General features: G+C 54.0%; 1 protein-coding gene across 5 annotated transcripts in view; it reads left to right on the forward strand.

Annotated features, from left to right (window-relative positions):
• The first annotated feature begins 6716 nt into the window (after nt 1-6716).
• The window catches only part of DGAT1 (diacylglycerol O-acyltransferase 1), a 29104-nt gene continuing 9283 nt past the window's right edge, over nt 6717-26537 (forward strand). For all 5 annotated transcript variants that reach the window (XR_014789947.1, XR_014789948.1, XM_084848486.1 and 2 more), the window contains exons 1-6: nt 6717-7118; nt 18817-18904; nt 22839-22879; nt 24436-24521; nt 24967-25019; nt 25308-25413. Coding sequence is in view for 3 of the 5 variants with exons in the window: in XM_084848486.1 (XP_084704612.1) it covers nt 6790-7118; nt 18817-18904; nt 22839-22879; nt 24436-24521; nt 24967-25019; nt 25308-25413 (703 nt within the window). In the remaining 2 variants the exon portion in view is untranslated. The remainder of the gene's footprint in view (nt 7119-18816; nt 18905-22838; nt 22880-24435; nt 24522-24966; nt 25020-25307; nt 25414-26537) is intronic.

Here is a 26537-nt window from a genome sequence, read left to right on the forward strand (position 1 = left end):
TATTGATTTTAATGGGTCTACTAGTCTAAGCATGATGAAGTCTGGATCCAACCCATGATTGTCACCATCATGTGTGTGCATACAGAGTGTCTGCAGGCTTCTCTATACCAGGTTTTTATCCCTCATCTTTACCAGGGTTTCTGCTTCCAGATTCTTTGTGGGATTAAGATTGGCTCCTTTACATGTAGTTTTTTCAGGGATTTCCTTTGTCTGCAAGTTCTGTGTGCTTCATTATACAGCCACTAGATGGCACTGTGGTATAGTAAAATTGTGGAAATACATGAGCCGTTAAAGCGCCATTAAAATTAAATACTGCATTTACTCCATTAAGAAAAAAGACACAATAATTGTCAGGAAAGGCTCTGGAGGTTGACAACGTCATGTAAAGGACCTGTAAACTACCATGAGTGACCAATCATGAGCACACAATAAAAGCCTTGTATAGAGAAGACCTTAATATAAGTTGGTGAAAGGAAAGGAAGAAACTGATGTGCTTGGTCCTCCAATCTAATGGAAATAATTCCCTTTTAACCCTCCCTGGCCTCTGTGTTTAAAAACTGTCATCTTTACAGGGTCAACATTGTCCCTGTCTGAGCCATGCAAAATAGTCTTTTGTTCTATATATTCTTCAGCTTTCAGCTGCAGGACGTAGACATGTGGACACCTCGGGATTCAGGATTCCCTGGAGACCCATGGTCTGGTCAAGGCCATCCTCTCTGAGGACTGAGTCTGCAGCCTCTTGAGTAATGATCATCACCATTGCTCAAAAGCTCGGATGTACTCAGCTTTCTGGGGAGCTCATCTGTTTTCTCTGCTTGCAAAACTTTCTCCCTGAAATGGTAGGAGGGAGGGCATCAGATCTCTCCTCCAACCATACTGTTCTGTGCGTAACTGTGACAATAAAGGATTTCCTGAATTTGCACCCATGCAGAAAACTGCATAATGCATCGTCGTCCTTCATTTCCTTTTGCACCACATCCCATTTCATCTCTGGTGTCATGCCTGGGCAGGAGCCGCTTGTGGGAGCCGCTTATGGCTCTGCAGCTCCACAATGGCGGAAAAAAGAAGGGCTGTCAAATCCAAGGTGGGAGAGGCTCCTCTGCCTTTAGTTGAATGACAGCTGAGTAAATAGACTTAGGGTCTTGTTGCATCAGGTGTTGAGACAAACGAAATCCAGCAGGTACAGAAATCCCATTTTGGGGAAAAGGCAGGAGGGCCTGTAAAGTGCAGAGACTTGTGGGGGAGTGAGTGGGTCACAGCGTGTCTCTGTGTACTTTGCATACACGTACGCTTGAAGGGTACCTGCCAGTAATAGCCAGGCTGCCCAGATCAAGGGAATAGGGGACGGGGGGGGGGGGGAAACAGATGTATCCTCCTGCCCCAGTAGTGTTCCTAAGTATACAATTTCCATTTCTCCTGTTCATCTCTAGAGCACCCTCCCCCAACCTGAAGGCCTCCAGATGTGTTGGACTACAAGTTCCATAATGATAAGATAATTGTGGAAGTTGTAGTCCAACACATCTGGAGGGCACCATCTTGGGGAAGGGTGCTCTAGAATAAAACAAAATAGTGCACACTGCTGTGTGTGTGAACCCGGGGTCATCCTATGAAGCTGATTGGTGGGTTATTCAGGACAGATAAAAGGAAGTCCTTCTTCACACAGCACATAGTTGGACTATGGAATTTGCTACCACAGGATGTGGTGATGGCCACCCGTTTGGATGGCTTTAAAAGCGGGTTGGACAAATTCCTGGAGGAGAAGGCCATCAACGGTGACTAGTCTTGATGGCTGTGTTCTACCTCCAGTACCAGAGGCAGTGAGCCTATGTGCACCAGTTGCTGGGGAACATGGGTGGGAGGGTGCTGTTGCGCTCAGGCCCTGCTTGTGGGTTCCCAGTCGACAGCTGGTTGGCCAGTGTGATGAGAATGCTGGACTAGATGGTCCCTTGGTCTGATCCAGCACGGCTCTTCGTGTGTGTGTATGTGTAGGTGGAGGAGTGGAGAACAAACCCTGCCTCTGCCAGTATCGTATTGAATGAGAAGTCCACCCTACATCGTTAACAACAAAGAGTCTTGTGGGACTTGAAAGACTGACAAATTCATTCTGGCTGAAGTATTCATGGCCTGGAGTCTACATAATCAAATGCATGAACTGTTAGGAGAGTGTCAGATAGATACAGTCCATACGGGGTGTGGTGGAATTGTAAACAGTGAGGTCAGACAGAAATGGTCACTGCCAGTACTGTCTGCATTTAATTTCCTTCTGACCCCACTGTTCACAACCTCTCACCCCATGCACTGTATATATACCTGAAATTATTGTGGACTCTGTTGAGAAATTGGATAAGGAAAAGTTTTTTTTCTCCCTCTCTTGGGGTCCCCCAGTGAAACTGGTGGGCTGTAGATTCAGAAGACTTACTTCATAAAGAACTGATGGACTTTGGTGCCACAAGGTGGTCACTGGCTTAAACGACATTCAAGGGGAATTAGACAAGAATCGAGGAGGACGCTATGGATTGGCCAGCCCTACCTATGAGCCTCCAGGCAGCATCTGATGGGCCACAGTTGGAAGTGGGATGCAGGACTAAATGAGGGAGGGGCCCACCTGGGTCAGATCCAGCAGGGCTTTTATATTCCTACCAGCAGATCACCACTTGGGAACACTGCAGGACAGGAGAACACCAGCCCCTCCCTGAGTGGACCACCAGGATTAAACCAGGAGCCTAAGAAGCTGCCTTATCCTGAGTCAGACCCCAGTCCATCTAGCTCAGTACTGTCTGCTCTGCACTGGCTGGCAGCAAAGGCTGTCCAAGGTTTCAGGCTGCATCCTTTCCTAGCCTTACCTGGAGATGCCATGAATTTGGCCTGCAATCTTCTGCATGCAAAGCAGGGGCCCTACCACTGAGGAACGGCCCCTCCAAATTAGCAGGACTGGAAAGAGCCAAACGGAGTATTTATTCTTATTAACCATAAGTGTCAGGTGTTTTGTTTTCATCAGTTTTCATCCTCCTTTCAGTATATCTTCAGCTGTCCTGGTTTCACACATCCACAATAACCCTGCTATCATTGCTATGTGCGCTTGGACATAGATCAGTAGGTTGCCTGTGCATCTGCTCTGAACAGGTCTGGATCCACGCTGAGGCAGCTAACCACCAGGGAGAGGGCCTTTTGGGTAGTGGCACCCCAGAGAGGCTTGTCTGGTGCCCTCGCATCCCTGTGCTCTTCTCTTCTCCACTCCAGCCCTTTCTGTTCATCTGGGCCATTTAGGGCACAATCCTGGCTGGGACATACTGGGAGTTGTAGGACTTATTTCTGTCTAAACATTCATAAGATGGTGACCTTAAATAAATTATGTAGTCTGAACCTTTCAGTTTTACGAATGGTGTCTTTAATTTTGGGTTACTGTGAGTTTTGTTTAAGTTTTTTTGGTTGCTTTTGATTTTATTGTTTTATATTTAAACTGTTTTTATTGTGAGGTTTGAATTTCATTTTATAACCAGGACCCCTCAGTTGATCAGGCTGAGAGGTTTGGGATCTTTTGAGGTGGAGAAAGGACACTCACACGACCAATGTAGGTGAAAGAAAAGGAAGATTTATTGAGAAATAGAAAAACAAGCAAAAGTCGAGCCTCCTCAGAGAGTTGCACGCTCTCTGAGGCTTAAGAGGTTGCACGCCTCCTAGTTACAAACTTAGTTACCAAAGAAATCTCAAGGAGTTGTGTGCTCCTTGATTACAAACTTAGTTGCCCAAATGTGTGCATTGAATGACTAAATATACAGGTAGTATCTGTTTGCTTTGGCTATTGGGTGGTATAGAAATGAAATAAATAAATAAATTGCTACACAGCTCCTGGTCTGGTCCACACCAGAGCTGGCTCACTGCGTAACAGGCATACAGCGCCAGCCAGGTTCAAGCTAGAACCTGTCATCTTGTATGTAAACCTCCAAACAGTGAATATGACAGTACAAAGATAATTGCACCTTATCTATGCCCTGGACAGTAGAATTCTATTCACTGAATTCTATCTAACACATACCACACGCTGCCAAGCACTGGGCCAGAGCACTTGACATGTGTCCCATGGATCAAGGGTACTATTGTATTTATTTGTTTATTTATTTATAAATAAATACAATTTATTAATTTATTGCACAGTTACAAGATGGAGGATACGTGGCTCAACAACACTACAAACGAGAAGGATCTTGGAATTGTTGTCGATCACAAGCTGAATATGAGCCAACAATGTGATGTGGCTGCAAAAAAGGCCAATGCTATTTTGGGCTGCATTCATAGAAGCATCGCTTCCAAATCCCGGGAAGTACTAGTTCCCCTCGACTCAGCACTGGTTAGGCCTCATCTGGAGTACTGTGTCCAGTTCTGGGCACCACACTTGAAGAAGGATGCAGACAAACTGGAGAGGGTCCAGAGGAGAGCAACAAAGATGATCAGGGGACTGGAAACAAAGCCCTATCAGGAGAGACTGAAAGAACTGGGCATGTTTAGCCTTGAGAAGAGAAGACTGAGGGGAGATATGATAGTGCTCTTCAAGTACTTGAAAGGCTGTTACAGAGAGGAAGGCCAGCATCTCTTCTTGATCATCCCAGAGTGCAGGACATGGAATCATGGGCTCAAGTGACAGGAAACCAGATTCCGGCTGAACATCAGGAAAAACTTCCTGACTGTAAGAGCAATAGGACAATGGAACCAATTACCTGGGGAGGTGGTGGGCTCTCCCACACTGGAGGTGTTCAAGACGAGGCTGGACAGCCATCTGTCAGAGATGCTCTGACTTGGATCCCTGCATTGAGCAGGGGGTTGGACTCGGCCTTGTAGGCCCCTTCCAACCCTACTATTCTATGATTCTATGATTCTATTTTAATTAAATTTCTTAATCGCCCATCTGGCCAGTCACCTGGTGCACATACAATGATCTGGATGGAACCACGCCCCTCCTGAACACTGGCAGGCTCAGGGATTTCATCCTCTTTTTCCTTCATTCGGGCCTATGGCATTAAAGAGGGGTTCGATATGTTCCTTGCTGATCCCAACTTCCAAGACTGATGGTTGTTAACTGACAGTCTGGCACATCCGTCTGATTCCCCAACACCTCTCAAGGTTGTAAAGTCTTAGCCCATCTCCATCTTTCGTAACTGATACTTTGGCAATCTTCAGCACATACCAAAGCACTCCCATTAGGCCTTCTTGCAATAAAACCATCCACTCTCCATTCACACACACACACACACCCGTTTCCTGACCTGGGCTAGAATGTTTCCATTGACACTGAATGTTTTGGCTAAGAGGATTTACAATTCAAGATCCTTTCGGAGTCACAGTGATACAGACCAATTCCATGGATTAGAAAGAATTAGTAAGAAGCAACCTTTATTGATAGTAAGAAAGCTTGATTAAGTGAATGAAAGAGTATGAATGAAATAATATATAAAACAGTATTAAGAAAAGCAATTCAAAGAGTTAGGGTATATAGCATTTTGAGTCGTCTTTCTGCATACATATCTGTAATGTGTCATTATTTTTTTTATTGTAAGATGCCACAGAACTTTATTATGATGGGGTGTGCCTCAGGACCCCCTGTGCTGTGGCATGCTGTCCTCAGGAATATGTCTAAGACAGCAAGCTGATATTGGTGCTGTGCGGCTGCCATCTCAGGAACCCACCTGGTGTGCTTGAGGTCCAGAGGCTGAATCCCCTCTTGTGCTCATTTCATGCTTGTGGGCTTCCCATAGACATCTGGCTGAACACTGTGGGAAAGGAATGCTGCACTTGAGGGGCCTGTGGTCTGATCCATCGGAGCTTTTCTTATGTTCTTATGTTAATCTTGCATCCTTGGCCATTAGCCAGGCAATTTGTGTGACAAAAGGTACAGCCTGGTCTGCAGCCATAACAATATACAGATTCAGATCGTTTTGCAAAGGGTTTTGCAAAGCTGCTAACCATCCTGAAACCTCTGCATGGGTGGACGGGTGGGATGAGGAATCATTGTAAGGCTGCAATCGTGGACACACCTGCTTCAGAGTAAGTCCCACTGAACTCAGTAGGTAGGGCTTACTCCCAGGTAGGCAAGCATGGAATTGCACTGTATGACTCCACTTCCACCTTCCACGTCCAGTTTTCTGGGAATAAGCTGCACTGAACTTAGTGGGGCATACTTTGGACTACGTATGTAAGGGATTGCCCTGCACAGCGGCGCAGATAGGTGATCTTAGTCTCTGGACTCAATGGTCTTATGCGGGGGGGGGGGGTGTCTCCCCTTCTTACCCGGCAGTGCGTAGCCCTCCTGCGTTTGGCGACCCCACGCTCATTTTGCTGAGCGGGCCCTGCACGAAGTCCAGCCTGATGGGCGCCTCTGGCACTGTATATGACCGGACGGATACAGTCCGAACCCTTCAGATGTGGAACCCTTACTATGAGATGGCTGATTTTATTTCCGTATTTAAAGACAACCCTTTTCTATATTCAATTTAAAAACACGCGTTAGATTAAATTGTAACGTAATCACGCGTCTCAAATGACGGAGGCACTTGCACCCGGGGGCGAGAGGGTTAACCCCAAGGGCAGGCTGCTCTTGATTTCCCTCCGCCCAGCGTGCGCGGGCAGGGCGGGGAGTTCAAAAAGTGACTACATTTCCCGGCACGCACCGAGACAGCCATCGGGCACAAAAGGCGCCGTCCAGCCCTCGCGCGCTCCCCCTTGGTTTCCCAGCGACTACATCCCCCGTGTTGCCGCGCGGGCTACGGTGTCCGCGAGGCGGAGCTTCCGTGCGCCATGGAGGCGGCGGCGGCTCCCGAGGGGGCGGGGCCCGGCGCGCCGCTAGCAACCGGGCAGGCGGCGGCGGCGGCGGGTGCTGCTGCCGCGGCGGCCGAGGGACGGAGCGCGGGGCAGTCGCAGCCCGCAGCCGCGGGAGCCATGGGCGAGCGCGGCGATGGCGCCGGCGGGGCCGCGCAGCACCAGGCGCCGCCCCCGCGCCGGCGGACGGGGCCGAGGCCGCCCCGCGGCGGCGCGGCGGGCGGGCAAGGCGAGCCCGCGCCGGCGGAGACCGACCTGCGCCCGGCCCGGAGGGGCGCCGGGGATGGCGCGGACCCCGCCGACTTCAGGTGCGCCCCTCCGGGCTGGTGGGGTGGTTCCGCAGCCCCCCCAGGAGAGGCGCGCGGCATGGGGGAGGGTCGCCGCCGCCCCAGCCGAGCGCCTGGCGGAGGGTGAGCGGCGCGGGGGGCCTCCCGCGCCGCGTGTGGCCGGGGCGTCCCGGGTCCCCAGCCCTCCTGGCAGCGGGGCGGTGGCAGCTCCCCGGGGGCGAAGGACCCTCTGGTGGCCCGCGCGGGCCCCGGGCCTTCGCCTCGCGCCCCCCGCACTTCCTTCTCTGCTGGGGTGGGGAGGCGGAGTCCGTAGGCCGACGGGACCCATGGAGCTGGCAGCCTGGCTGCGGGGTCTGGCCTCCTGCCCCCCTCCCCTCTCCGGGCCTCCCCTTCCGCCCGTTATCTGCTGCCTTCGTGGGGTGGCGTCCCCTGAGCCATTGCCAGCTTCAGACCCCTCTGGAGCGCCAGGCAAAGGGAGGGTGCCCCCCGCCCCGCCCCGCGGAGAGGATGCGAGGTTCCTCGTGTGGGAGCTGTGCGCACGCCTCCCCCGCCCCCCGCCAGGTAAAAAAGCCAGGGTAATAAAAGGGCCTGTTTGCAAGGCCAGCAGGGTGTGGCTGCTGCCATCTTCACGGTGTGGGTTCAACTTCTGACCCCGTTCTTGGCTGCCTTCCCCCCGCCCCCGCCTCTCTTGCAGGATTGCCCGTGCTCTGACTCATCCTGTTCCTTGCTCCTCTCTTTGAGCGTTTTTGGGTTTACTTCCTGCTGGCTCCAGCAACCGCCTCGCACGGGCTTAATAGAGGACTTGGGTGCAAATTGCCTCTTTTGGGCACTTCTGGGTCATGGCTTTGAAGAAATCTGAAAGCACTGGTGAGGAATGTGGCATAGAAACTGCCTGATTTGGCGAAGCTGTGCTGGCCCACCCCATGGGGCTGTTGCGTCCTCTCGCAAGTGGCCGTACATCATGGCTTTGTTTACAGCCTTGCTCCATGTGGCAATGGCTGTCTCAGAACCAGCAGAAATGCAGGCCTGTCAGGTTTTCCTCCTATACTGCAAATTGCCTGGGGCTGCTGCATTCTCCTCATCCATAGCCCCTGCCAGCCCCGTGAAGAGAGCCAGACAGCATCTCTGCAGAAGGCTTCCCAAACCCAGCCAGGCACCAGCCTTATATTAGTGTGTGGAGTGCTCACCTCTTGTTGCCGCCCTCCACAAAGTAATACCTGGCCTTCAGTTGAGCAGGCCGGGCAGGATGCATTTGCACAAGGCTTTTCCTGCACTCTGCCTGGTGCTTTCATGTTAAATTGGGGTTGCAGGAGGAAGATACTTCCTTTTTAGGTAGATACTGAGTGGTGTGGGAGGATTCAGGGCTTGGTGGGTTGTGTGGAGAGCTGGGCCTGAGGAACACAGGAAGCTGCCATGCACCAAGTCAGACTTGGTCCATCTTGCATGCGACTGCTCTGCCACTGAGCTACAGGCTGTGCCACTGTCTCTGTCAGCTGTGGAGATTGGTGAGAGCCTGACCTGCTTGGGACGGGTGTGGCTTGTAGCTGGGCACATCTAATGAGCTCTCTTCCGCCTGCCCTGCTTCCCCCAGAATCCTCCTGGGAAGGTTCTGAGGGGTGGCTGCTCAGGGTCTTCCTTCCTGCCTCAAACACAATTCCTTGGTGTGATATTTGGGGTGGTATGTTGAACTGTTGCACTGTGCACAGCTGCTTGCTTTCCACAATTTGGCCATCTAGAGCATTTTGGTTCCAGTTAACATCATGAACTTTGAAAATATGTCTAGGAGGCAATTACTAGAAAAGGTGGCTAGTGCCGTGTAGGCTTTCTTCTGGTCCTGGGCCAAGCGTTGTTGCGGTGGCCCTCTGCACTGGCCAGCAGCTGCTTACTGCGTGCCTTGAGCCCTGTCTCCTTGTCCTTCCCTCTAGCACAGTGTCCTCCAGATGTGTTGGACTGCAGCTCCCATCATCCCCCAGCCAGCATAGGACAGCTGGCTGGAGTGTTATGAGAGCTGTAGTCCCAACACATCTGGAGGGCACCAGGCTGGGGAGGGGGGCTCTAGCAGGTCATTGTGAAAAACACTTTCAGAAACATGGATCTTGGAAGTAAAACAGACATGGGAACAGGGATGCTTTCGCCTGTTTACTTGGCATACATCATCCAGTTTACAGAACTTGGGTTTCCTTGATCTGTGCAGAATGTGTCTGGCCCTGATAAGACTGCAAAAACAAGCTGCAAGATGCCCGCTTGCTGCCTGGGTCAGTCTAGTTAAGAGAAGAGCCTTCGTGGGTGGGGGTTGGAGGTAGCTCTCTGCCCTCACCTGTGCATTAGGCGAAGGGGAATGTGTTCCGCTTCCTGTGGGAATCTCTGAAAGCGAACGGCTTGATCCTTGCCCAGGGACAGGCAAACCTGCTCTTCCCAGAAGAGGATTGCTTTTCTCATTGTACCTTGTCACACTCCTGTGCCTTTGCAGAGATTATCTATTCTGCCCCACCCCACTGGGTCCACAAGTCAGAAGCGTTCCTGGTTGGGAATCACGTGGGTCTTCCTTTTTGAGCCAGTGAGGGCGACACGGTGGCCGCCTGAAAGGCCCCTGGGCGTCCACCCTGCGTATGAGGTCAAGGTGTGTGGAGACCCTTCTGGAGTTTTGTGGCAAGGGCTGGCTGAAGGGTGAAGGGGAGCCAGGTGTCCTCTCAGGAGGGAGCCATGGAGTTGATGAGGACAGGCTAATGCCTGAACTTCCAGTGGGGCGCTTCCGCAACACGTGTCCGGCTGGGGGCCTTTGTGCATGTTGCTGAACATAGGTAGGGCAGGCGGCCTTCTCGTGCCCAAAGCAGCGCTGCTTCAGAGGGGCTGCACCCAGCCTGGGTTGGAGGGTGCAGCCTTGGTCTGGGGCTTGCTCTGTGGCCAGAGGTATGAGGGTCCCAGGACATGGCCTGAAGGCACCTGATGAAGCATCTCTCTGGGATGCTTTAAGCCGGATTCCTGCCCTGAGCAGGGGGTTGGACTTGATGGCCCCAGTGGCCCCTTCCAACGCCGGGCTTGCGTGACTCAACAAGACTGCTGTGAAGCAGGTCTGGATCCTGTCTGTAAGGGGGTGGAAGTCTTCCAGGGAATCTTCTCTGTACTGTGATGAGTGCCATCATAGAAAGGAGGTAGGATATAAAGTGCAATGAATAATGGGAGGTGGCCTGGGGTGGGCGGGGCAACTTTGGTGAGGGTGGGCATGGCCCAGCTCTCTTGCATGTCAAGAGGCCGGCAGCAGTGTCTGTTGAAAAGCAGCTGCTTCTGGGCTGTAGCATGACAGTGCCAAGAGGGAGGCCTTTCTGCCCCCTAGGAAGCCGTCTTCTCCCAGCGTGGTGTTCCTGGTTGTCGTGGACTTGGGGCGTGCCACCAGTGAGGTGGCTCCTGTTGGCATTGTGGTGCCAGGGTGATGTGGATCCCCTTGCTAAGCTGACCAGTTCCACCCTTTTGGCTCCTGTCTCTCTCTTTGGGTGGAGCCAGGTGGTTGCTTCATGGTCTGGGAGTCTGGACAAATACCAGTTTACACTAGCGACAGATTCCAGCAGGCTGCACCTTGCCTGCTGTGCAAATAGCCGATGTGGCTCCTCTCTTTTGTGGTGGCCGACCCATTTGCTGGCACTGCTTGCTTGAAACGGGGGCACTTTTGCTTCCTCGTGGGGGAGCAGCCAGGGGCCCTGTGTGGGGCAGAGCAGGCATGCGGGGCTGCAAGGCCTTGTATGCCAAATAAGGGCGTGTCCCGCATGGCCAAGCCTCCTGGTGTGCCTGGGCGCCTTGCCCTCCCACTTGCCAAAAGCTGCCGGCAAGAAGGGAGATTTGGCAGGTCTGTGCAGAGGCAGGCAAATGGCAACAGTGCGGTGTCTCCGAGTCTGGCAGATAAGCTGAGGCTAGCGGCACGAGGCTTCTGAGACAGCTGTGCAAAACGGCTGCTCTTGCGAATGGCCACCACCAGGAACTGTCTGGGCATGTCGTTTTACTCTACACCTTCCCCAAGCTGGTGCCCTCCAGTTGTGCTGGGCTGCAACTCCAGCTAGTGTGGGAGGTGCAGCCCAACACATCTGGAGGGCGCCAGGTTGGGGAAGTCTGGTTTGCTCTGATTAGTGCATCTTTCCCAGGGGTTGGGCAAAGAGGGTTTCACGTGGAGCATCCTGCGATATCTCTGTGGATGCCGAAGAGTCAGTGCCTTAGGCAGTCGCAGGGCAGGTGCAGTGCTGCTGCCTGTTTCCTCTGAAGGCAGGCCGGGGTGGCTTTGGGGGCCCCCACTGCGCCAGGGCGCCATGAGCTTGTGGCTTGTCTGGGGGGTGCTTGGCTCTGTGGTGATCTGATCAGAGGAGCGTTGCTGCTCCTTCTGATCCAACAGTTTGGCTGCTGAGAGTGGAGCAGGGCCTGCAAGATGACTTCAGGAGGGCGGGAAGTTCTTCCCATCAGGCAGTGGCGGGGCAGCTGGCTGGGTAACTCTGTCCCAAGGAGCCCGGCAGAGCTGCTGCTGAGCTGGGCTGCCTGCTGATGCAGGCCCAGAGGCCTTCTGCTTCCAGGGGCTGGGGGCCCCTTGCCCTCTCTTTGGGGTGCTCTTGGGCTCGGCTCAGGTGGGCTGTTCAGGAGTCCAGTAGCACAGCCGCTAAAAGGGGAGGTGATCTTGATAAATGAGGTTTCTAAAAAAAATTACTATGAACTGTATTTCTAATGAACTCTGTTGTATGTGTCTGTGGGGCAGCAGAACAGGTGCACAAACTTGAAAAAGGAGCACGCGGATGAATGACAAGATGCTCCAGTGCTCCTGTCCTTAGAGAGCATCCTCTGCATAGCACTGTGTGCGCACGCATGCATGTGCTCATGCATTGGGATGCAGACGGGCGCTGCTCTCCACCCGCAGCAGTGGCTTGCTTGTATGAGTGGAGAGGTGGTGCCCTTCGTCTGGGGTGGCTTCTGTGGTCTTGAACGTATGTGTGGAGCTGCAGAGCCTGCTGCTGTTGAGTGGCTTGTCTTATGAAGGAACAGTGGCCCAGAGTAACTTGAAGCCCGCTCCCCAACATTTTAGCTGGAAGGTATTAATGGGGGCAGTTTTACAGTGTGATAAAAAGTGGCAGTAAGTAACCTGCCAATCATAGAATCATAGAATAGTAGGGTTGGAAGGGGCCTACAAGGCCATCAAGTCCAACCCCCTGCTCGATGCAGGAATCCAAGTCAGAGCATCCCCGACAGATGGCTGTCCGGCCTCGTCTTGAATGCCTCCAGTGTGGGAGAGCCCACCACTTCCCTAGGGAATGTATTGTTCTGTTGTTCCATTGTATTGCTCTAGCAGTCAGGAAGTTTTTCCTGTTGTTCAGCCGGAATCTGGCTTCCTGTCACTTGAGCCCGTTGGGTCCTGCACCCTGGGAGGATCGACAATAGATCCTGGCCTTCCTCTCTGTGACCACCTTTCAAGTACTTGAAGAGCACTATCCTATCTCCCCTCAGTCTTCTCATGTCTAAACATGCCCAGTTCTCTCAGTCTCTCCTCATAGGGCTTTGTTTCCAGTCCCCTGATGGTCTTTGTTGCCCTCCTCTGGACCCTCTCCAGTTTGTCTGCATCCTTCTTAAAGTGTGGTGCCCAGAACTGGACACAGTACTCCAGATGAGGCCTAGCCAGTGCTGAGTAGAGGGGAACTAGTCCTTCCCGGGGTTTGGAAGCTATGCTTCTGTTAATGCAGCCCAAAATAGCATTTGCCTTTTTTACAGCCACATCACATTGTTGGCTCATATTCAGCTTGTGATCGACAACAATTCCAAGATCCTGCTCCGGAGTGCAGGATCAAAGACTGCTTATCAATGGGATCTTCTCACACTGGGGAGAGGTAATGAGCGGGGTACCGCAGGGCTTGGTCCTGGGCCCAGTGCTCATCAACATTTTTATTAATGACTTGATGAGGAGGTGCAGGGAATGCTGATCAAATTTGCAGATGACACAAAATTGGGCAGGATAGCTAATACCTTGGAATCATAGAGTAGTAGGGTTGGAAGGGGCCTATAAGACCATCGAGTCCAACCTTGGAAGACAGAAACAAAATCCAAAGTGATCTTGACAGACTGGAGTGCTGGGCAGAAAACACCAGAATGCAATTTAATAGGGATGAATGCCAAGTTCTGCACCTAGGAAAAAGAAACCCAATGCACAGTTACAAGATGGGTGATACTTGACTCAACAACACTACAAGCGAGAAGGAGCTTGGAATTGCTGGCGATCACAAGCTGAATATGAGCCAACCATGGGATGTGGCTGCAAAAAAGGCAAATGGTCTTTTGGGCTGCATTAATAGAAATGTAGCTTCCAAATCTACATTCCAAATCTACTTCCTGGAAGTACTAGTTCTACTCAACACTGGTCAGGCCTCATCTGAAGCACTGTGTCCAGTTCTGGGCACCACACTTGAAGGATGCAGACAAACTGGAGAGGGTCCAGAGGAGGGCAACAAAGACCATCAGGGGACTGGAAACAAAGCCCTATGAGAAGAGACTGAAAGAACTGGGCATGTTTAGCCTTGAGGAGACTGAGGGGAGAAAGGGCTCCTCAAGTACTTGAAAGGTTGTCACAGAGGGGAAGACCAGGATCTCTTCTCAGTCATCCCAGAGTGCAGGACACGGAATCATGGGCTCAAGTGACAGGAAGCCAGATTCCGGCTGAACTTAAGGAAAACTTCCTGACTGTTAGAGCAGTACGACAATGGAACCAATTCCCTAGGGAGGTGGTGGGCTCTCCCACAGTGGAGGCATTCAAGACGAGGCTGGACAGCCATCTGTCAGGGATGCTTTGACTTGGATTCCTACACTGAGCAGTGGGTTGGTCTCGGTGGTCTTGTAGGCCCCTTCCAACCCTACTATTCTATGATTCTACGATTCTTATGCATGTAAAAGGGTGAGAACAGGGGGAGGCCTGCCAGAACAGTGATGGGCAGAGAAGAAAGATGGATGGTGATGCCTAGGCAGATACTGCCATCTCATGACTTCTATTCTATATGCAAAATGTTTTGGTGGCCAGGGTGGGGTGTATGTAGCTAGATTCCTTCAGTGTGGAGAATCTCGGTGCCATTGCAGATCCATTCCTGGCATGGGAAGGCTTGTCTGTATTAGGGTTGGGCCTGGCCCAGCACCCTTGGCTGTGGAGGAGGAGGGGGAGGGATGTTGGCCCTCCTCCTCCTATTGGCCCAGGGCACGTGTCACTGTGGAGTGGAGTGGCTCCCAGGTCAGCCAAGAGGCCAAGATAAGAGGATTAACCAAACAGATTTAAGGGGCTGTGATTAATGCTACAGCAGCACTCACTCACTTACAGCTTAATTCCTGGGACTGAAGAACATCCTACAGTGGGGGTGGTGGAAATCACTCTGATATCTTGAGCGGACAGAAGATTCCCAGAGCTGTATATGGAGTGCAAGTTGTTGGAAGGGGAATGGAGGAAAACCCCTCCATGTGCTGTTGCAGTGGGGGAGGAGGGCTGCACCCAGTGGATCTGATCTAAAGGGCATCTGAACCAAATTAGGCATCTCTTTGATCAGGCTGTGGTACTTCTGCCATTGAAGTACTTGAAATATGCCCCACCTCTGGAGGGATGTAACAGGGCTGGGCATCACCCTGTAAAAGGGCTATTAAAATCTCTGAGGAATTCCTGTTTCCCGCCTCCTAGCTGAGCAGAGCAGAGAAAACTGCTCCAGCTGGTCCAGGGGCTATACAAGCAAGCAAGCTTCAAGAGAGCGCGCGATCAGAGCGAGCAAATAGGGAGCAAACAGGAGTTGGCCAGGGGAGTTCAGCAGCGGAGGTCAAGGGGTAGGCCCCTAATAATTTTTGTTTCCAATTGCTTTTCTTGTAACATACTTCCATACCAGTGGGACTCTTGTTGTTAACCTCCAGTGAATAGAGGACAAACCACAGGCTGTCCTAGTACAATGAGAAAGCTAGAAACATAAAGGGAATAGAGACTGTGGAAGGACAAGACTCTCCAGTGGTGGTGACCTGCAATGTTTGTGCCATGTTTGTCTTCTTGCCTGAGATCAGCATGGCCTACACCTGCAACAAGTGCAAGTTGATCATACAGTTGGAAGAAAAAGTAAGAGGACTGGAGTGGCGAGTGTCGACCCTCCGGGGAATAAGAGAACACGAGGAGTTCTTGGACAGAATGAGGGAACTACAGCAGCAAAGGGAAGACCAGAAGCTTGAAGAGCAACAGCAAGCTGAGGCAGAAGTGGGAAATGCTGAGGTGAGGAAAAATGAAATAGAGGATACTCCTTGGAAATGGGTGGCAGTTAGGAGAAGAACCACATGCCACTCTGCACCAGTGGAAGCAGTGGAACTATGGAACCGATTCCAGGTACTTGAGGATGAGACTGGAGGACAGCCTGCAGAGGAAGAATTACAGGGGACTTGGCAGGAGAGCAAGCAAAAGGCTGAAGGTCAGTCAAGCAGAGGCAATGAAACCAAGGCCTACAGCAAGAAGAGGAGAAGAGGACTAGCTGTGGGGGGGACTCCTTGCTGCCTGGGATTGAAACCCAAGTATGTTGCGAAGACCCATGGACTTGCCAGGCATGCTGTCTCCCAGGAGAACGGATTAGAGACATGACTGAAAGGTTGTCTACACTCGTAAAGCCCACTGACGGTATCCCTTCTCATCCATGAGGGAACAAATGATACTGCCAAGTGGAGCTACAAAGAAATCGCATCAGACTTTGAAGCTTTGGAAATGAAACTCAAGGACTTTGGGGCCCAGATAGTTTTCTCATCCATTTTTCCATTAGTTAGAAGTGGGATATATTCACCGTAGCTGAGTGAGTGACTGGCTATGAAGGTGGTGCCGACACGAGAGATTTGGATTCTGGGACCACGGGCTATACTTCCTGGAAGATGGACTGTCAGCAAGGGATGGGTTGCACCTCACAAGGGCTGGGAAGAATGTGTCTGGCCACAGCATGAAGAACTTCATCAGGAGGGCTTCAAACTGAATCGTACAGGGGAGGGGATGTAAAGTTGAGGGTAATAATGGACGAAGGCTCATGCACCACAACAGGGAGAACAGCTCTAATAGCGCCCAATCATAGTCTTCCAAAACATGTAGGAAGACAGCCAGACTATGAAGCACATGGTCTTCGCTGTCTATAAGCTAATGCCAAGAGTATGGGGAACAAACATAATGAACTTAAACTCCTAATACAGGAGGGAAATCATGACTTGCTAGGTGTAACTGAGACTTGGTGGGATGACTCCCATGTCTGGAATACAGCCGTTGAAGGATATAACTTTTTAAAAAAGAACAGAAAGGGAGGTGGGGTTGCACTGTATGTGAAAAATACATCTCTCTGCACAGAAATACAGGAGGATGAGCTTGGTAGCCCCATCGAGAGCATCTGGGTTAAAATAAATGGATCAAGGAATAAAAGGAACATGGTGGTCGGAGTCTATTACCGGCCACCCAATGAAGGGGAAGACGAGGATGAAACTTGAAAAGCCAATAGCCAATGTTTCAAGGAAGCATGATGTAGCAGTAATGGGGAACTTCAATTTCCCTGATACTTGTTGGGAGACAAATTCTGCAAAACATGGCCCCTCCAAGAAATTCTTGTCTTGTGTTGCTGAGAACCTCTTCCTACAGAAAGTGGAGGAAGGAACTAGAGGATCGGCTATCCTTGACTTGATCCTAACCAACAGAGATGACTTAGTGGATAAAGTAGCAGTTAAGGAACTCTGGGGGAAAGTGACCATGTTATACTTGAGTTCTTGGTTCTAAAGGAAGCAAAAGGCAAGTGTAGTGTGGTTCAGCTACTAAATAAGGATGGCAAAATGATAACAGATGATAAGGAAAAGGCAGAAGTGCTCGATTCCTACTTTAGTTCAGTCTTCTCTCAAAAGAGGGTCTATGACCCCCCCCCCCCCCAGGCAAAGGCGAAGTACAGGCTGAAGGGGCAGGACTGCAGCTTGAGATCGATAGGCATATGGTCAAGGAACACCTAATTACTTTGAATGAGTTCAAATCTCCAGGGCCAGATGAACTGCATCCTAAAGTAATAAAGGAACTGGCAGACGAACTCTCAGAACAACTGTCTATTCTCTTTGAGAAATCATGGACGGGTGAAGTGCCAAAGGACTGGAGGAGGGCTAATGTTGTCCCTATCTTCAAAAAGGGCAAAAAGGAGGAACCTGGGAACTACAGACCAGTCAGTCTGACATCAATCCCTGGAAAAATTCTAGCCCAGATTGTAAAGCGATCGATCTGTAAGCACCTTGACAACAATGCAGTGATTAGATCATAGAATAGAATCATACGATTGGAGGGGGCCTACAAGACCATTGAGTCCAACCCCCTGCTCAATGCAGGAAGCCTGATTCCCAGGCAGTCTCCCATCTAAGTACTAACCAGGGCTGACCCTGCTTAGCTTCTGAGATCAGACGAGATCGGGCACATCCAGCCCTTTGTTTGCTCAAAGCCAACATGGATTTGTCAAGAACAAGTCCTGCCAGATGAATCTGATCTCACTTTTGGATCAGGTCACCTCCCTTGTGGACCGTGGGAATGCTGTGGACATAATATACCTCGACTTCAGCAAAGCTTTCGACAAAGTGCCCCATGATACCTTGATGAGCAAACTAGCTCAAAGTGGGCTAGATGAAACAACGATCAGGTGGACCCACAGTTGGCTACAGAATCTGACTCAAAGAGTGCTTATCAATGGGATCTTCTCAAACTGGGGGAAGGTAATGAGCGGGGTACCACTGGGCCCCAGTTTGCCCATTTCCAGGATGTCGTCTTGTCACTCATGGGAAGGGATTCTTGCCCTCTTGCTCCTGTGTTGCTGAGGGTTGTACAGCGTGCTCTGAATATGCAGCAGGTTGCCTTCACAGGGCATCCTTGGCTTGCTCCAAGTGGGCTGTGCTGCTAGTCGTGGGGCAGGTGGGCGCCGGACTTGCAGCTGGTCCTGCCCTCGTACAGGGCCGACCCAGAGTGTGTTGTGGCCAGATTGTCCCATATACGCATTAGGTGGCCTTCGGGGTGTGTGGGGGCTTCGGTGGCAGCTTCTGGGGTGCCCAACCTCGCCCCTGCTTATTGGCGTGCTCCTCGCTGCCACCGGAGGGACCTTGTCGATGTGCTGGTAGGAGGCGGCAGTCTCCAGGGGCCTTGGCTGGCTGCGTGATAAAGCTGCCAGTCCTGCGCTTTGGAAGCTGCATCCAGAAAGCATGCTGTGGACGGGAGGCACCATGCCACATCCTCTTGCCATAGAGATGCTGGGGAGAGCTGCGCCGCTCGGGTCTGGGGAACCTGGACCCCAGGCGACTTTTGATTTGAAACCTGAAGTTCAGGCCAGGATGGTTGAGGCAGCGAGGGAAGCTGATCAAACCAACATCTGGAGGAGGCAGAGGGACCCACAAGGAAATGCATTCCTCCACCAGGCAGCCCTGTCAAGGCTGTGTCGCCCCGCCCCCACCACCTCGAGGCCCTCAGAGCCATGGCTTTCACTTTCCCAAGAGGTCTAGGAACTGGCCCTTTCAAATATCCCTAGGATTCTGACGAATGCTTAAGGGTTAGATTGGGTATTTAGGATGTAATTGTGGACGGGCATCCACCTTTTCTTCTGACTGAGTTCGTGCATGCTTTGCGGGACCCTTTCTCTCTCTCTCTCCCCCCGCCCCATGTGCAGCTTCTTGCCTTGCTTTTCCTAACCTCTTGATTCTCCCTCCTTCCCAGGTGCCACAGTCTTCAGGATTCCCTGCTGAGCTCCACCAGTGGCTACAGCAACTACCGTGGCATCTTGAACTGGTGCGTTGTCATGCTGGTGAGTAGCAAGAGCATCCCTGGCCTCCCGCCTTGCTCCTAGTTCCAGTCTGTTACCGTTCCTCCCACTTAACGAGCCTCCTGGTGGCAGCTGCCAAGTCCTGTGCAGCAGAAGCATGAGCTCTCTGGTTGTGGAGGGATTGGCCTGGAGCCAGCCAGGCGTGCTCCAGGGGAACGAGGCTGTGGCCAGTTGGATGGCACAGAGGGGCGACTGTGGTTTTGGTAGCCTGGCCTCTTGGGCTATGATCAGCATGTGCCAGCTGAGTGCCATATTTCCTGGGGCGATGCTGCGTGCCGTTGTGAGGGGCTAGAACCTAACATCCCGTGCAAAACTCTAGATTCTGCCCTTGAATAAATTATGGGCCTCCTGAAATCTGCTCCTCCAGGCAGTAAATCTTTGGCCAGTCGGGGCCCAAAGGAGGCAGTGGAGTGGCAGATACCTTAGAAAGCAAGGGTGGTGGGCTGAATTAGTGGTTCCCCAGGAGGCTGATGAATCTGGATGGTTTTCTGAAGACCCTTGGGGATTTTGCTTAGCTGGAGCTTAGCTGGAGCCCTGGTCTTCACTTGGAATGTGGGGATGACCCAGGCCTTGATACAGTTTCTTCCAAATCTTGACCCAGTCGTAGGACTGCATCAGCTCTTCAGTATTTTGGGAAGCCGATGTCAATGGAACAACGGTTGGTCAGCAACTTGAACATAAGTGGCAAGAGACTCGTAATAAGTGTGGCTGTGTCACAAATCCATCTTCTATCTTATTCTGTGGCAGTGATGGTAGCAAAGAAATCCTACTTCTCTGCCACTGTTGCATCTGCTCTTTTCATTTTTCATTTCATTTATTATATTTCTATACCCCATAGCTGAAGCAGTCTGGGCAGTTCACAAAGTGTCATACGATGGAGCTTTTTCGGGTGTTGCAGGGCCTTCTTGGTGTAGGCCCTGGAAAGCAAGAATGTGAGCTTTCAGAAACCCACTGTAACCAATTTGCTGGATATTTCACAGATAAAGTTGCTCATAGCTATGTTGACTTAGACACCATTGTTTTAACAGAATCAGAGCTGGGTGTGACTGGAGTGCAGTCACGTCATATTAGGCAGGATGTCTTCCAGCTTATATAGCCTGAGGACATGGCTGAACTGGAGGACTGAAGCCCCCTGCTTGCTCTCTGCACCCTCGCCCACCCTGTCCTATGAAATCAGCCAGGGCTGGGGAGTAGGCCTCGGAGGTGATTAATGCCTCCTTGAGAGCTGAGAGCGCTGGCATGGTGGGTCTTCCCCCTGAGCGGGCTGAGCGAGGCCTCGTTGTGGCAGTGCCAGTGAGAGCTTTGCATGGCAAGCCCCTCGACGTGGCTCCCATGGTGCAGGGGGGAGGAGTGGGCCTCCTGGGCCCGCACCTGGCCATGTTGCTGGGCTTCCCCTCCTTGGGCCCCTTCTGCTCCTACAGGGCCGGAAAGCTCTAGGATCTTCTTAGGAGCCCAGATCACCTTCTGCCCAGGGCCATTATGACAAATTAGCTTTTGGTGCTTGGTTTCTTCCCCCCACTCTTATGCGGGGGGGGGGCTTCTACTTTTACCCCCCAGATTTCTGCTTCCGGTTGAGCCCTGGTTGGGAACCGTGGTGGCTGGTGCCCATCTCTAACGCCGTGGCTCCTTGCACTCCAACCTGGGCATAGCGGAGTTCCAGCAAACCCGGCTCCCCCCCTCTTCCCAGCAGGCTCCCCTCTCCAAAGAGTGCTCAAAACAAGCGCCGTTTCTGCCAGACTCCTCTTGGGCTGGTCTTGCAGAAGAGCGGCAAGCTCAGTCCATGCTGGCTTCTGGATCGGTAGGGGGTGAGCAGGAAGAGCGAACCCCGAGTCGGCTGTTCGGCAGGCGAGGCGGGGCAGAGCACCAGGCGCCCGCGGGCTCCTGTTAAGGCCCAGCAGTGGCTCTCCCGGCTTGGTGCTGACTGCCTCTGTGCCGGGGTCGTAGCAAGAGCAGGCGTGGAGCCCAGCAGGGGCGGCAAGGGGGCAAAGTGTGGTGGCAGCTGCATGTGTCCGCTTCGTGGTGCCTTCCCCTTTGCTCCCATAACCTTTGCTCCGATTTATCTGCAAGCCCACAGTTGTGCAAGCAGAGACAGGAGGGCAGCTCTCTTGCCTGAGCAACGCGCCTCTTGCTCCTGCAGTCCTCCTCCTCCGCCCCACCACTAGGCGTCAGTCAGTGGGAGCTTCCTCTGGCCGGGCCAGGCCATGCGGTGAGAGGCAGGGTGCCTGTCTGGAGCACCACCGTGGCGCCAGGGTGGCCAGCCTCGGATCTCGGGCTCTGGCACTCTGCTAAATAATACAGTGCGCCTTACTCAGAACACTTCCTTGCGTTTCTCTTGGGCTGCTGCAAGCTGAGCAGGGAGAGTGCATGGCTGAGCACAATGGGATGTAGCTGCAAAAAAAGCAAATGCTCTTTTGGGCTGCATTCATAGAAGCATCGGTTCCAAATCCCGGGAAGTGCTAGTTCCCCTCTACTCAGCACTGGTGAGGCCTCATCTGGAGTACTGTGTCCAGTTCTGGGCACCACACTTTAAGAAGGATGCAGACAAACTGGAGAGGGTTCAGAGGAGGGCAACAAAGATGAGCAAGGGACTGGGAACAAAGCCCTATGAGGAGAGACTGAAAGAACTGGGCATGTTTAGCCTTGAGAAGAGAAGACCAAGGGGAGATAGGATAGCGCTTTTCAAGTGCTTGAAAGGTTGTCCCAGAGAGGAAGGCCAGGATCTCTTCTCAATCATCCCAGAGTGCAGGACACGGAATAATGGGCTCAAGTGACAGGGAGCCAGATTCCAGCTGAACATTAGGAAAAAGGTCCTGACTGTCAGAGCAATACGACAATGGAACCAATCACCTGGGGAGGTGGTGGGCTCTCCCACACTGGAGGCGTTCAAGACGAGGCTGGACAGCCATCTGTCAGGGATGCTCTGACTTGGATTCCTGCATTGAGCAGGGGGTTGGACTCGATGGCCTTGTAGGCCCCTTCCAACCCTACTGTTCTATGATCTATGAGGAAGCTAGAGATGAGCAGCCCGTCTTCCCCCTCGGAGGCTGAGGGTGCAGACCTGGCACTGAATTACAGCCCCTCAAAGCTGCGGAGCCATGAAGTTGCTGGTGATGCTGAGCCAGTCTCAGCCTGACCTACTGCAGAGCCGTGGGCCACCCGCCCTTCCTTAGGCGGGCTCAACATGCAACCAAGCACCGTTCTGCCCTTTCGCGGTGAATTGGAGACTGGGGCTCTGCCATCTTGGGTGCTGCTCAGCTGGGAGTGAGCAGGAGGCACAGCTCTCTGATGCCTGACAGACACGGGGGCTGCTTTCTGCCCAGGACACAGGACAAAACAAGCGCCGTGTGTGCCAGGAGCAGCAGCCTCTAGTGCGCCTTACTCAGAACACTTCCAGGCTGCATCCGGACGGCACATGAACGCACTCTTGTGAAACACTGCTTCCACTCGCTCACTCGCAGAAATCAATGCAGAAAGCATTCATTAGAGTTGGGGCTGAAGAGCCGGTTGGACTTTGCCCTCCCTGGGCACAGCCTCATTCCCCCCACCATGCATCCCCCCACCATGCAGACGCGCATGCACACTCCCTTTATTAGGACACTCTTGCTAGCAAAGATGGCCCAGGCTTTCTCCACCATGGCTCCCTGAAGCTGCCTGACTGCCAGCGCAGTGAAATGTCACTCCAGCGGCCCCTGCTGGATCTGTCCTGCTGAAGTCTCTTCGGGGGTTGGGGGGGGGGCACAACCAGCTCTTCCCTCTCTCCCTCCCTCCACTACTGCACCCTCTGCCACTTATCAGCCCCTGCTAGGGTAACTGTGTGTGGGCAGGGGAGGGGAGGGGGTGTTGGCCAGAAAGAGCCCTGGGGGCTCCCGGCTGGCCTTCCTTCTTCCTCTCCTGACTCTGCCCCTCTTCTCCCCAGGTCCTGAGCAATGCTCGCCTCTTCCTGGAGAACCTCATCAAGTAAGTGCTGCCGTCTTCTCAGGCTGACCAGGGGCGGGGGGCTTCTCCTCGGGCACTTCGATTCCACTGTTGCAGCTCGGAGAAGGTGGCTTTGGCTGCTGGCCTGCACCTGTTCGCCTGTTATCCAGGCAGGGGCGATTCCTGGAGCCTGGCCGACACGGCCCCACAGGCGCGAGGCCTGTAGTGACACCCGGTCAGCAAGGTGGCCTTGCAGGCCCAGTTTGAGGCTCCTGCCCGCCTGCCAGTGCTGTTGGGCTGCTGGCTCCCAAAGGGGTCCCGCCATGCCACCCCGTGAGGCAGCCCAGGGTCTCGCGGCAGGTGTGGAAAAGGTGCCGTGTCCGATCTGGCTGCAGGCCATGGTCCAAAGGCAGGGACCCTTGGAACGCACACAAAGCCCCCTGCCTGGGGCGGGGTGGCTGGGCTGTGGATGGCTTTGCCCCCGGGCTCCCCAAGGCTGGTTTGGGGCTCCAGCCTCCTTTGCAGCTCCTGGAGGGCCAGGCAGCGGTGCTGCCACCATGTGGCTCCAGGGTGCATCGCGTCCCATTAATCCGGGATCTCTTCCTGCGCCTGGATTCCCCCAAGGCAGCCCACAGCATGGTTCCATAAAACCCCTCAGGGAGAGACTGGGGGCAGGGGGCTCTCTTACATCGCGTCAGTTTAAACCTGCGACTTAGAACCCCTGGGGAAAGGCCAGCCTAATGTGCTGACCTTTTGTCGTCTTTCTGGAAGAGTGCCCCCAGCTGGTTGCTAGAACAACGGAAGCGCCCTGGCTCGCTGCTAAGCTTGCTGTGCCCGTAGGGCCCTGCAATAAAGCGCTGCTTGTGGGAGCCTTCTTGAGTCAGGGAGGCTGCCCAGCCCTGGGCCACCCCCTGCCTGGGACAGCGAAGCTTTGAGGGCTCAGACCAGGCTGGCGGCCCACCGATCTGCTCCTCCCAAAGGTGCCATTCCCCCTCCATGCTTCCTCTGCCCCAGCCCCCCTATCTCATGCCTCTGCATCTCTGCTCACGTCTCCACCCCTTCGGCCTCCTGCTCCCCTCTTCCAGCCCACTCGGTCAGAAGCCTGGGCAGGGGCTGGAGGAAACCCTCATTTTTGGCAAGGGACCTGGCGGGGAGAGGAACCAGGCAGGCACTGAAAGATGAAGTGCAAGGAATGCCTCTCTGCCCAAAGGACAGCTAAACCTCCCAGTGCACCTTCTCCCCTGCCCCTGCCAGGCCAAGTGCCCCCTTATCCGCAGTTCCTCCTGAAGGACAGGCAGCAAGCAAGTAGGAGAGCTGTGTGGGCAGAGGCAGGCCCCATGCCGCCCTCCTGCAGCTGGCAGAGCTGCTGGACTTACTCACGTCCGCCAAGGAGCAGACACCTCGCAGTGTGTGGGGAGGGGGGTGGAGCCTGCGCAAGCAGCCTGCATGGGGTGGAGAGGGGGAGGGAGCCGCTGCTCCCTTCTGGGCACTCGTCAACAGTGGGTCCCGTCCTGTTCTGGGCAGTCCTTTGGGGGTGGGAGGAGAGAGCATCGCGGCGCCCAGCAGCCTCACTGGTAATGTGCTTCTTCCCGTCTCAGGTATGGCATCTTGGTGGATCCCATCCAGGTCATCTCCTTGTTCTTGAAGGACCCCTATAGCTGGCCATCCCTGTGCCTTGTTATCGGTGAGTTGGGTGCTTGGGGCCCCTTTCCAGCCCCCATTGGGCTTTTGCAGAGGTGCTTCTTCAAGCTGCCCCTCGATTCCTGCCCCACGGGCCTCTTGCAGCTGCTCTTGCCAGGAGGAGTCTTCATGGCCTCCATTCCGATGTGGCCCTGATGCTTGGCAGGTCCTGCGTCTTCCGGACCCACTGGCCAGAACCAGGGGCGTGACGCTTGGGTGGCTTCGAGGGTCTGCTCCTGCTCTGCCTGGGAGCAGGTGGCGGCTGCAGTGCCCGCTGGGGGGGGGGGGGGGGAATCTGAGGGCTGCCTCAGCCAGCGGGCGGGCGAGTCTCCCAGCGGGCGGGCGGCCTCAGCAAAGGCCAGTGTGAGCCGTGCAGCGGGGCCTGGGCAGCGTCCGCTGGAGCCCAGCAGAGGTCTGATGCGGCTGCTCGGCCTGCCCTTTTCCCACAGTGGCCAACGTGTTTGCGCTGGTGGCCCTGCACATCGAGAAGAGGCTGGCAGCGGTGAGCGTGGTGGGGCTTGTGGCGCACCGGCCATCTGTGGGGGTGGGGGGGCTGCAAAAGGCGAAGTGGGGGCGGTTTGGGGTGTGCTCCACCAGCGCCCTTCCCCCTGGCCGCCCCGACAAGCAAAGTGGCGCTGTTCTAGCGGTCACTATTGGCCTCTTCCCAGCCAAAGGACTAAGGGCTGGAGCTGCGGAGGAGCAGGGCCCCCCGGGGACGGGGGCTGCTGGGCCAGGGGGAGGGCCAAGGCAGCCCAGGGGCCGTGTGCCCATGTTTCCCTTGCTTCCGCAGGGCTCCTTGTCGGAGCGCAGCGGGACCGTCCTCCACACCCTCAACCTCCTGACAATCCTGTGCTTCCCTGCACTCGTGGTGCTGGCGGTGGCCTCCATTACGCCCGGTGAGCGCTCAGCCCCCTGGCGGGGGTGTGGCTGGGGGGCTCTTCTCTCCTGCGGAGCCCATGAGCTTTGTCCTTGCCCTTTGTGCCAGAGCAGAGACCTGTCGACTAGCCTCGGCCAGGCTCCTGCCGGAGGGGCCCTGGGAAGGTAGAAGCGGGCGGAGAGCCAAGGCATTTCTGAGCTCCACCACCTGAGGAGATCCTGGAGGCTGGCTTGGACTGCCCTGCCTCCCCCCGCAGCAGAATCCTGTTAGGGGAACTGGGCACCAGCCAGTCGCTCCTGCCTCAGCCCCTGCTGGCGCTGCCATCAGCCACCCTGGCAGCTTTGGCTGTGCCGGGGCTTGCTTGGGGGACAGCTGCCCTCCTGCCTGCCTGGCCCTGCTAAAGGCCAGCCGTGCCACTTCCTCTCTCTCCCCTGATAGGAGATGAGCGCCCCTGCTATTCAGCACAGTCTGCATGTGGCCCCGGTCTCCTCTTGGCCGCAGCTGCCCAAGGAGGGGGCGTCCCTGCCCGGGGTTGTCTCTGACTGTGTCCGTCTGCCAGCAGAATGGACAACGCTGGTGGAACGGACTTCCCCTCTGCCTGTGTGCCCCCTAATCTACTCTGGAGGACTGGGGGACCCTCTGGAGCTGGTTTGGGGCCAAGAGAGCAGGAGCGCCAGTCTGCTTGTACGCCTTTCGATGTCACCTAGCGTGTCTCACTTTGCGCCCTGTACCTGGAAAGGCTGCGAGCAAGGGAGTTGTCCCAGGGACCTCTTGAGCTATTCCTCCCTTCCCAGATCTGAAGGATGGCTGGTGTCTCAGTCGAGATCCAGGCCCTTGGAACTTTCCTTGATTGATAGAGAGGGAAGAATTTGCAGGGAAACCATGGGCCACTTCAATACCCTCCCCCCCCCCAGCTCTCTGCACCTGCCCAGAGGTTGATGTGATGATGCCACTTGTCATCTCCTGTAAGGATTGCTAATGGGTCATAAGAACTGGCAGGAAGAGAAGCAATCAATACACCTACAGAGTGGACTAATCCAGAGCCGGAGCCTTGGTCCATCCGGCCCAGTGCTGTCCGTGGCTCTCCAGTGTCTCTCCCGGCACCTTCTGTTTTCAGACTGGAGGTCCCTGGGATTGAACATG

Source organism: Heloderma suspectum, chromosome 4 (genome assembly GCF_057233095.1).
Source record: "Heloderma suspectum isolate Gila_16-S chromosome 4, 16-S_ref, whole genome shotgun sequence".
Taxonomy (NCBI): domain Eukaryota; kingdom Metazoa; phylum Chordata; class Lepidosauria; order Squamata; family Helodermatidae; genus Heloderma; species Heloderma suspectum.